The 11,794-nt window shown below is 49.0% G+C and overlaps 1 protein-coding gene across 1 annotated transcript; it reads right to left on the bottom strand.

The window, feature by feature from the left end:
- Positions 1-4,972: 4,972 nt before the first annotated feature.
- Positions 4,973-9,739, bottom strand: NYX (nyctalopin). The gene is made up of 2 exons (XM_009932677.2): positions 9,718-9,739; positions 4,973-6,393 (listed from the first exon to the last, which is right to left on the bottom strand). The coding sequence occupies exons 1-2, from the start codon at positions 9,737-9,739 to the stop codon at positions 4,997-4,999; spliced, it is 1,419 nt and encodes a 472-aa protein (XP_009930979.1). The 3' UTR covers positions 4,973-4,996.
- Between the last annotated feature and the right edge of the window lie 2,055 nt (positions 9,740-11,794).

Here is an 11,794-nt window from a genome sequence, read left to right as displayed (position 1 = left end):
CCAAAAGAGAAAAACAATGTAAGACTCCATGAGATAAGCAAAATAACCAATAGCTACATTTCACAGGAGGTTACTGGCAGTAGCTGTAAACTTAAAGGGAAAAAAAAAGCACAGAAAGCCAATGTCTGTGTTAAACACCAAGTATGTCCTCCAGGAATGCAACATGGAGGCAGAATTCTGAGATCAAGAGATGATATCCAAAATCAGATAATTTCTTTCTTCTGTTTGCTTTGACCACTTCTCCTTTCTAATTTAATAGCAATGGTCATAGAGCATAGAATACAGCTGCACCAGTGAAGAGTGCTGTGGTAACAGGTTCTGTACATTAAGACAAATCACCTTCTCCCACGACCTCAGATGCTTCAATATGGGAACACCAGCTCCCTGAACAAGCTGCAGTCAGGGGGTCTGTCCTAACACCAGGCAATTTGTGAACATCTCTCCCCGCTGCTTCAAGTAAATGCCCGGCACCTCACGCTGAGGGCAGGACTGAAGGGTGCCCACTTCACCCTCCTGGATGGGGCTTTGCTGATAATATTCATAATTAGGCCAAGCAGACACCCATTTGGCAGATGTTTTCAGCTGTTTCCCTGCCTTCCGGATTACTGGCAGTCAATGTAATCAAAACCAACCTATCAGTCAGAAAACAAAAACTGTTTGAAGGTTTCCTACCAGCTTCTACCCCAGCTTCTGCCTGACCTGGGGCAGGGGTGCAGAGTCTGCGCGGCGCAATGATTTTTGTTACCTGGGACCCTACTGAAAGGATATCATGGGTGAGAGCTAGAATGGTGTCCTCCCCCGTGCACGGAATCGCGTTACGTCAGCTGAAGGACATCCACAGGAATGCCGGTGAAATGCTCGCCCCATCGCTGTCAGGCCATTCAGGGTTTGCCCTCACAGCGCGTGGAGAGCCGGGCACTGGAGGCTGTGAGCACAGCTTTCATGCCCGCCTGCTCCTGTGGGAGTAGCGTCAGGGTGCGCGGGGGATGATGCGGCCCTGAGCAGTGATGGAGCACTGCTTGTACTCGTGATTTCTCCCTCCTCCTCCCCTCTTGCCCCAGGACAGCCTCAGGCCCCACAGCACTGCACCCTCGCAGAGCAGAAGCTGCTCTATGAGTACCTCAGCCCGCAGCGCAGTGACATGTGCGTCCCGAAGCCGGCATAAATTGAGACTGGTGTCTCAGCTGGGCTTGACCTGCAGTGCTGTGACATCTTTGGAGGTGTCTCAGTCACGAAACAGCATTGATTTGTGAAGTGACTCTGAGCCATGAACTTGTAAGGAACAGCAGCAGGTTTACCAGCTGAAGCACGGTTTTGCAGCAGCAGTCCAGTCCAAGAAAATAAAAAAGCCAAAATACCCATGCAAAAACCATATCCCTAATTTAATTTGTTTCCTGATCAAGAGATTCAAAACAAACAAATAAATGAGTAGTTATGATTTGGCATCACCCGTGTAATTAGTGAACTTTATTAAGACCTCAGAAGCGAGGAGCATGAAAGAATGAATGAGGCACTTCAAGCCCAGTTTGCGCAGCGCTGGCAGTGCGGTCGGGGCTTTTGGGGGGGCCGTACTTCTCTGCCCTTCCCTGAAGGCTGAGGCTCTCTCAGGCAGGCGCACCCGAAAGACGATGCCCAAGCTGAGCAGGGAGAGTTGCGAGGAGGGAGCAGCACGGAGAGGACGGGAGCGAAGCAAGAGCAACACACGGACTCATGGGTTTTTCCTGATTGACCGGGAGCGCTCACGTGCCCGGTGCTCCGTGCCGTTGGAAACGTGCATTGCTGAGCTCTCGGCTCGGAGGGAAGAGCAGGATTTCAGAGCAGGAGAGCACACAGTCTGTCCCCGTTACTGCAGGGAGGCTGAAAGCCCATTAGATGCAGCACGATGCCAGCCGCGCGCTTTCTAGGCAGGCACAGCTGTGTTACAGCAGTGCAGGGAAAGCTTTCTGGGGCAAGCAGCTAGGGTATTGGACTACAGGAGACATTTAAATCATCGATGCCCAAGGCCACTGGCCCTGTTGTCACACAGTAAAGTATGATACAGTCCCCTTGTCCATCACCTGACAGCGCAATCTCTGCTACAAACCTACATTTTAAGATGCTTCACTTTCAGATCCGCCATTCTTGCGGCTAAAACAGAAGCACCTTTGAAGCACTAATTAACTTGAAAGCCATACTCAACAACTGCACGACAAGATGATCTTCAGCTTTCCTGTACTTCAGCGCAGAATATGAAAATGTGGGTTATAAAAACAATTCACTCGAGAGGCATCTGTACTTACAGGAAGTGAAATGCAACCATTTGTGCCCAGCGTCCTACCATCTGTGCCCAGCCTATCAAGAAACCTTCCCCGGCAGGATGAAATACCGCTCGTGTAAAGGCATCCTTCACTTAATACGCCTCTACAGCATTGCGCTGGACTAGGTTTGAAAAACAGCCTTTTATAATACTCAGATGAATTTAGCGCTTAAGAAGATTAATGGACTCATAAATAGCCTGGAAATCCAAACTCATCGAATTTAGTTCACGGAACAGGTCAAATAGGCATTTATCAAACCATCTGGCATCTTTCTTCCCTGGGGGAAAACCTGCGGTCGAGCTACGGCTTGCCGAGGAGCCATCGCAGCAGGGAGGCTTTGGTTTTCCCTGTGCTCAGCTTTCCTCTAGAAACTGCTGGCACTCGTTAGAGAGCAGTAGATCCTTTCGGACAGAGTGCCGCAGACCAAAGCAGGCTGCCCCAAGGCACGTCTTGAAGCCTCTGGAGACGCCACCTTTTAGCTGGCAAAACCTGCAGGCAAAAAAGCAGCTTCCCTGCTCCACGCAGCAGCTGCTCCAGCAGTTCAGGAGCGCGCAGCCATTTTACACGTGAGGTGACATCGGCTTTCTCTGGAGCTGCTCACCCTACGGGCTGTGGGACCGTCCGTGGGGGGTTGTTCGCAGATGTGCTGGGGTGCTGGCGCTGCGTGGGGCCGGGGGCATTGACTCTTGCTCACGGCTGGCCCGGACAGGCCAGTGTGAACAGGCTCGACCCAAGGCACCGTTGCGGAAGCATTGAGCCCTTTTTGAAAAAGATTGTTTATTTTTCTGATTCTCCCAGAAAATCGCAGATGGAAGAGGGCACAGGAGCTGCAAAAAAAAGATCTTTGTGCACAAATTTGTACATTGCCTGCCATTTTTCAGCTGTTTTGTGCCCAAAGTCCATCTTCAGCTGGTCTGGCCTTTGAGTACTTTTTTGTTACTCACCAATGTATGACTGGGGGAAGGGGAAGAGGCAAGGACAGCCACTCTCAGTTGGTTTTAGCCAACTTGTTGTCTATACCGAACCGACCTTAGCAAAGCGTGATCCGGGGCTGCTCCCCCTCTGCTGGGGCTGCTCCAGCACCCACTGGGACCAAGCCAGGATGGGGGTGGAGTTCACGTTTGTGTTGAATTTCTCACAAAAAGGCAATGGTTGGAGGGAAAAAAAAAGGTTTAAGAAAATGTTTTGAAAGGTCATTTTAATTCATTTCCATTTTTATTCCTGTTTCATAATATTTTAGTGGTAATAAAGGATTGTATATGTTGTATCATTTCATATGAACATGTACATCATAATATGATAAGCCTAGTAGAACAATTTAATATAGTTAAAATATCACAGAAGTGTATTTCTATATAGTCATTTATTTTTTAAATCATTGCTACTTAACACAATATAAGCATGGTCATGTCCTAAGTTAAAGTGTCTATTTTTTTATGCTGCAATAAATAGCTTGCCATTTGCTCTAGACCATAAAAGGACACTCATGTGCACCCATTTGAGTAGCACACAAAAAAAAAAACCACCAGAGTAATTCAAGGATCTCAAAAAAAAAAATGGTTTTGAGCAGTTAATTTATTTTTGTGAGTGAAATACCAAATTATTTTATTAATGTGCTCTGATACATAAAACGTGATAATTCTTTCTGGTCACATTAGCAGCTTTCATTGAAGATTTCAAAGATAAAACATGTGAGATGCCATATAAAAGAAAATGACAGCGTAGTTGGTTAGTACGGCACAATACCACACACTATGTGGTACACATTAGTGCTGGAAATAGAAAATATTTAGTAGGGCCTGGTTGCATTTGTCATTACCACATTCTGCCCCTGTTGTCATCACCATGAAATCATCTACAAATGAAAACAATATATTTCTTGAAACAATATATTCCTTGAAAAAAATAAGCCCACATTGAAATAAGTAGTAAGCTGTTAAGCTTTAATACCTTTGCCTGAGAGAAGATGTTTGGATGAACATGGGTCCACCTGGCTCTCCTGCACCTGTGCCAGGACAGCAGAGAGAAAAAGGATCAAAATCCTTTCTGCAGTCAAAACACTGTGCCCATCCCAGACCCGCCTGGGGCTGGCGCCCTCCCCGGACACTGTTCTGGTCACGAGGGCCGGCGCTGCACCCCTGGACGCTGCCCAGCACAGCCCTGCTCACCCTGCACATGCTGGTGGAGATACAGAGCAGCTCACCAGTCTTCAGCAGCACCCGCCGTGGGTGTGGGTATCTGTCAGGGTGTGAAGAGAGGGTCCGTTTTTTCTGCCTCCTCTTGCTCTCGTAAAGTCGATGGTTGGGTCAACTGGAGTTGGCCCAATGGAATAAACAGCCCCGCTCCACCATCCGCATAGACCCCTCTTCCCTTCACTCCCAGCAGGGGACATTGCACGTCTCTAAGCAACACTCAACCTTACTGCTGGTCTTTCATTGCCCACCTTCCACAAAGCTCTGTGAGTGGCCAGGAGGCTCTGAGACCCCCACAGGGCAGGTTTCTCACCTGGAGTGGGACCCAGCCTTGATCCAGATCCCACCAGCTCCCAGGGGAATCTGGAGCCAGATCCAACCAACCTGCCTAGGAGAGTTTGGAGCCAGATACATATCCGAGGCCCTCAGTATGAACTTTTCCCTAATGACTAGCAGGTACAGGGACTAAATGCTTAAGCAGGACCCATGCTCCAGGCAGCCCTTGGACTATTTGATCTGCAAAACAACCACCGTAAAAAATGCTGGGAAGTAAAAAGAGGAGGTGGCTTCAATACTGTCTTCCCCCACCCCAGAAGACACCCCATCAGTCAGTCCATCCAGCTGTGTGGTGTTACTGAAGATTTCAGTGGTGTTCGCCGCCTCTTCGGGAAGGCCCATCTGGAGCAAGAGTTTAGAGATAAGGCTGTTAAACTTGCTCTCCGTGGTAGACCAAGGCTCTTCACTCGGGGTCGGGCCTTCGGACGTGACATTTAGCTCCACTGGGTCAAGACAGTAACCTTCTGGTGATCTCTCGTAAAGCACCTCCATCAGGTCAATCCCAGCTACTGAGGAAGGGGAGGCACAGGGAATATCCCTGACAAGCCTATAATTCTCCATCCACTCCTTCAGCCACTCGATGCGGCAGTCGCACTCCCAGGGGTTGCGGAAGAGGTACAGCCGCCCCAGGAAGTACACCGGCTGGAAGACAGAAAAGGGCAGCGTTGTCAGGTTGTTGCTGTTCAAGTGCAACGCGACCAGGCTGGTGAGGTTTTCAAATGCCCCTTCCTCAATGTAGCTGATCCTGTTGCGGTCCAGGTAGAGGACCTCCAGCTCCCCCAGGTCCCTGAACCAGGTGTTGGAAACATTCCTGAGGAAATTCCCCCCAAGGTTGAGCATCTTCAGGCACCTCAGGCCATCAAAGGAGTTTTCTGGAAGCTCGCTGATCAAATTGTCATTCAGGTACAGGTACTCCATCTTCTGGCAGCCCTGAAAAGCTCGCTCATGAACGACATTTATCCTGTTGTCCTGCAGATTCAGGTATTTCAGCTTGGTCAGGCCCTGCAGGGAGTTATAGGCTACAGCTTCAATACGGTTTCTCTCCAGGTAAACGTGGGTCAGGTTCTCCATGCCCCTGATGGCACCTGGGATCCTCCGGAAGTTGTTCTGGAAGCAGAAGAGCTCCTGCAAAGCAGGCAGCTCGATGAAGATCCTGTCCGGGATGTTGAAAAGGTTGCAGTCCGCCAGGTCCAGCTTGACCAGCCGTCTGAGAGCAGTGAAGGTCCGCGTGTGGAGATAGCGAATGTACTCGTTGTGAGCCATCTTCAGCTCAGTCAGGCTGGGCAGCCCCTTGAAAGCCCCCGGGGTGATGAAGGAAATATTGTTGTGGTTGAGCGACAGGGATTTGAGGGAAGGCAAGGTCCCAAAGGCCCTCTCAGAGAGGAACTTGATGCTGTTTTTGTCCAGGTTGATAGAGGAGGCTTCGCAAGGGAACTCGCTAGGGATCTGCCCCAGACCAGCACGATCACAGAGGACAGAGCAGCTCCGCTCCTGGGTGCACACGCAGTTGGCAGGGCAGGACCGCACACAGGCCCACACCGCATGGACATGGGGGACCCAAAGGATCACTGTCAGAGGGGAACACGCCATCCCCATCAAGGCATGGGAGGAGAGAATCGGGATGCATCATAAGCAAATATGTTAGTCACAACAGGAAAAAGAAATTAAACTGCCTTTGCTTCCCTTCTAACCAGGCTAATTGCTACCCGCTACTTGTATACAAGTGCTGACCAAGGAGGTCTCATGGAAGATACTTAAAAACTTCTGCTGGGGTTTTTACGCCCTCTGAGGAGGTGTATACGCATGTATAACATCATCTAGAACACCATCTCTGAGTAATTTCTCTCCCCAAGAAGGGAACTCGCGTAGACTGAAGTATTTCTCAGTGTCTCTGTGACTGGTCTCTCTGCTAGCTGATGGGGACATGGTCTGGCCAGGAGGCAGGCAAATATATGCCTTGAAAGCCAGCAGCTGTGGATGAGTTGCAGTATTTCTAGGTGGGGAAGAGGGGATGGCTGCGTATGCTAGTCCAGCAGCGGGCAGGGGAGATCAGTTAGTTGCCTGGGACATGGCAAATTCATGCTTTGTGCTTGCTTCTTTTCTTTGTTCATTCAACCTAATGGTTCTCCACCAGAGCCATGAGTTGGTACAGCACAACAAGGGGAACTATCAGCTGCTAAGGATGCAGTACAGTGTTTAAAAACACATCCCCAGTGTGTTTTGGTAGAAGGGCATGAAGAAAAATAAGTTGAGGGATATTGGTCAACTGCTTTCTTCTTAATCTCACCATAGATTAAGATACTCTGCACCTCCAGCACAGTTTTTACTGTTTTGCCAATTCTCAAGACAGTTACAGTAATGTCTTACTCTTGAGGGGAGCAGCAGCTTTGTCCTTTTAGCAGCCTGACGTGGGAGGTGTGCGGCTACTGCGGTTTCTTTTCAAGTTAGGCCCACGCTGGTGGATGTACAACAAGGAAGAGAAGGTAAAATCTCTCGGGGACAAATCAGAGAAGAACGAAAGGAACAGGAGACGTCAGTCTCCATGGACAGGCATTTTTGTGGGGACAAAACATCCAGTCAACCAGACATCCATGGAATGAACTCAGTAGAGAGGAAGAGCTGAAGGCAGAGCTCATTTTGTAATTGCTCTTACAGGCGCATCCTACTTGCCGCCCAAGAAAATGAGCAGCCACACCAGCGAACTCTCCACATAGTCACTAGCAGGAAACGGTGGTGTTGCTACTGACTGTTTTTTTATGCTCTAGTTTATTGGCTCCCACACAAGCACAAGCCTTTTGTATTTTTTTCAGCACGACATGGGATACCGTCTTCACCAACAGCCACCTTTACTACAGCATTGCTGGGATCACGTCGCTGCTGCTGTGTGCCTGGTAGCCCCAAGGGCTGAGAAGCAAGGAGCAGGCTTTCCCCCACGCTCCTGCTTACTGGGAAGCTCCCAGCAGTCGGCCTGCCTCTCCCCACCAGTTTGCAGCACAGCCATTGTCCACTATAGCTGTATTCCCAGTGGGCATTTTTGTGAAGACACACTTGTGAGATTATATGCTAGGAAGCATCAGCTTCAGCAGCATCAAGCTTTTATTTTTGCAGCTCCTAAGGCTTTAATGTGCAGACCAGACTACAGTTTGAATTGCAATTGCTCTGCCCTTTCTCCATCCTTCTTAAAACACCATGCACTGTATTTATGAGTTGTGCTGCTTATGGCTTCTTCAAGCAGGAGACTTGCAAAACCAGTTGCTGGGCAGGTCTCCACTGACAGGACATCAACCCAGGAGCCACTCAGTCTGGTTCTGTTCAAACCAACCTGGTGACTGCATGCAGAAGAGGGATTTAGATGCATGGAAGGAGCATCCCAGAAGGATTTTAGCTGTGGCTTCCTTATTGAAATTCAGGTCCCATCAAGTCTGTCCACACTATCGTGACCAGAGAATTAGCAAAACAGCATCACTTCAAGGATAAGTGATAGCACAGGACTCAGAGGTGGAAAGGATTTTAGGCAGGTTGCCATTTTGTTTGTTTGTATGCTCTTCTCCTTTTCCCGAGCCCTTATCTAACAGCCACAGGTAAAGGAACGTTCGCTTTGGGACCCTGGGTAGACAATGGGCGAGGAGCCTAAGGACAGGAGGGGGGACAAAGTGCTGACCTCTGATTGCTGTTTTTTGGTTCAGGCTTCCCAGGGGCTGCCTCGTTTGCTACCCTCTGCACAGGGGCATATGTTGTTTTTGTTATGCAGTTACATAAACTGGGGGCCAGACAGATTAAGGATTTGCCTGTTCCCAAATGTCTGACCGCAGGTGGCCTTCTGGAAAGGATGGATGGAAGTGTTGCTGCTGGAACGAGAGCCGTGCACGGGCTCAGGGGGACATCCAGAGGGGCGCATGTGCATAGGCTGTCCTATGTGTGAGACTGTCCCAAGCAAGTTCCATGTTTAGCTACAGCTACCCCAAGCTTGGTCACAGCTCTGGCCTTCAAAGCAGACCTCCCCGGGCAGCTGCATACACTGGATGCAGCGCAGGAATTAGCACGCTGATCACCAAATCCCCTCCTTCCCCTCCCTGCTTGTCCTCTAATCACTTGATAAAGGAAATGTCTGTAACCAACCTGTTCTTCTTACACATCAGGGGTTTTCGGTGACAAATCTGAGTCTTCTGCCAGTGGCATTTCATAGCACACTTCTAAGATCTCTATTTATGAGTGTATCTCTTTGCATTGTGCAGTACATGGAAAACAAACACTTGACGATCATCCAGCTAGGAAACAACCCCCTGGCAACAGGAGCTCAGCGGAGCCCCTCAACACTGCAGTCTTTGTGGCAATTCTCCCTTTTCCTCTTGCAAAGGAAGTCAGAAAAAAACCCTCCATCTGAACTCCAGCAAACTCTCAGGAGAACTGCTGCGCAGAGCACAGGCCATCAGATGTCCGCTGTTGGCCAGATCTCCACTGACCAACATCGCATGAGACGTTCCCACTTCTCCTTCCTTACTCCTTCCCCTTCCCAAAAAAGGATGTTCTGTGCTTTTTACGCCATGGCAGCAGACAGGGCAGCAGCTGGAAGATGCCTCCAACTCATTGACACAGGGGGTGCTCAAATTAGATGTGATTTTAAGAAAAAGGGTGAAATACAGCAATAACATTAAAAAAAAAAAAGTGAGATTAAGAAATAAACAAAATTCTACCCAGGCATGATCTCTTTTGCTCTTTTAAATACTATGGCAATTCTGTATTTGAAAGGAAGAGAGAGAGACAAAAAAAATGTTTGCAGAGTTTTGAGAAGGGTAAAGAGACAATGATTGCAATAACAGTATTCAACCTACACCTTTCCAAACGATCTGTCTAATTCACTACTGGGTAACGCAGAATAAGAGTATACTCACCATTTAAAATGATGGCAAACATTACCTTGATTATTCACTAGTGGCATTTCAGGTCTGGCAAGCGAACTCGAGGGATCTAAAAGCACACAGGAGGAGAAGAGACAGGTTTCATCCTCTGCCATTTCCCCGCATCATTTTCCCACAATAAGGCCTACGTTTAGAAAGCAAGATGAAGGAAAAAGCTCCTTTCCCACACGCTTTCAAACTGAAGAAGTACCCAGCACCTTCCCGGTGAGTATCTTTCTTCCACCACTGACCTTCCCAGGGAATCCTGCAGCTTTGTGCTACTCCTTCTCACGAGCTCATCCGCGTCCTTCCCGCCAGCCGTGCCCAGGGCAGGTTTCTGTCATCTGAGGTGGGAAAAGATCACCAGCAGTAAGAGACTGGCCATCTTCCCAGCAGTAGGTGCTGGTGCAGAGGAGCGTAACCAGCTTGGCATCACAGAGTTGAAACTAAAATTCCCAACCGAAATCATCTAGATACATTGCTTACCTAGCCGGGCAGTGGCTGTGTCCTTCCTCCCGCTCATGAGGCTGCTGTTAGCCATACGAGTCAGTCTCCGAAAAGTTGGCATTTTTTTCTCAGAAGCTATCATTTAATGGCAGGAAAATCCTCTGTATCAGAGGAGGATTAGCGGAGATGGAAGAATGTGTCTGTCCTCTAAAGCTCCCAAAGCCAAACAGGGATTGCAGACAAACCAAACTGATGCTCTCTCCCCTCTGCCAACCTACTCTCCCCCTCACTGTTAAAAAAAAAAATACAGTCCAGAATTGGACCGCTGCCATTCAAACGGCATTGCTGAAAGTCATTACTCCGCTCCCCATTATATAATGGCAGAGGAGGTGGGAGCGAAGGATGCAGCCTAAATGTGATTGTATTTGGGGGCAAGCGCAGGCTTAATGGTTTCCCCTCACTGAGCTCTGCAAACAGACGCAGCTTGGGTCTCTCCTCCCTCATTCACACTTTCCCAGCCCCAGTGTGGCTCACGCACTGCTAACAGGATGCCGATGTGCTTTGCTTTGCTCTGCTGGGAATTGCTCCTGAAGGATGAGACGCCAGCAGCACTGGGAGAAGGGTCAGCAAACACAGGGAGCTTGCATGGTGTATATGGCCCTGATAATAACAAACTCTGCCCTGCCTATCAGTGTGTTCTGCTTGTGATGCTGCAGCTGGTGCGTGGACAGGTTCTGTATGTGGGGATGTTTTAGCATTCAGGATGTGAATTGGTTTTTAAAGCCTTTTCTGACAGAATGATGATGGTTTCTTTGGAGAATGGGGGATGAAGAAGTGAGTTATCTCAGCCTCCCTTGCTTTAGGTAATTGTGTTCACCATGTCAGAGGGAAAATAGCTCTACTCCTTATTTCTAAGTGAATTATTCTGCTTTTTTTTTCTCAGGAAATAGAATACCTGATGAATTTATGCTTGGTACAGCAGGAAAGATTCAGCTGGGAACCAGCCTGCTGCTCAGCTCTTCCTGCAAATTAAAGCACCCAGCTACATTTCGTTTATTTTGTTTTAGCTTTCCCTCAGTTTTAACGCATCTGGCTGGCACCTCAGGAAATTTGTGTCTGTCTACACAGCGTGTAACTAGGCTGGTGCTGGGGGGCAGGCTGCAGGGAAGGAGGTGACCCATATAGCACTGATTTTATCTGAAGGATACCTTTCCCCACCACCTTGCTGTACCACACACCTTCCCCCCAGCTTTGCACCGCTGCGCTCTGCACCACACTGCTTTGCACAGAGGAGGGAAGAGATTTGCAAAGCTGCACACAGGGGTGTCGCAGCCTCTGCCACGGAGCTGAAGCTGCTGGAGATCTTGTGGGGACAGAAGTGGCACCGTCTGGGTGCTCACCAGCACTGGGGCAGCCGGTGTTTCCTCTGAAGGTCCCAGAATACCAGGAAGCCACAAGATGACTGATCGCAGAAAGCAGATCACTGGCTTTTTGGCCACGAAGAAAACTGGGGAGGAGGAGGGGGAAGCACTGTTCCCAGCTCCTGTTTCCCCAACGTTTACCAGAGCCCTGAGGTGGTACCAGAAAGCTTGTCTCTCCACAGGTGTACACGTGCTGTAGACAA

The sequence above is a fragment of the Opisthocomus hoazin genome, chromosome 1 (genome assembly GCF_030867145.1).
Source record: "Opisthocomus hoazin isolate bOpiHoa1 chromosome 1, bOpiHoa1.hap1, whole genome shotgun sequence".
NCBI lineage: Eukaryota > Metazoa > Chordata > Aves > Opisthocomiformes > Opisthocomidae > Opisthocomus > Opisthocomus hoazin.
Note: the sequence above shows the minus strand (reverse complement) of the source record. Positions and strands in the feature narration are given on the sequence as shown.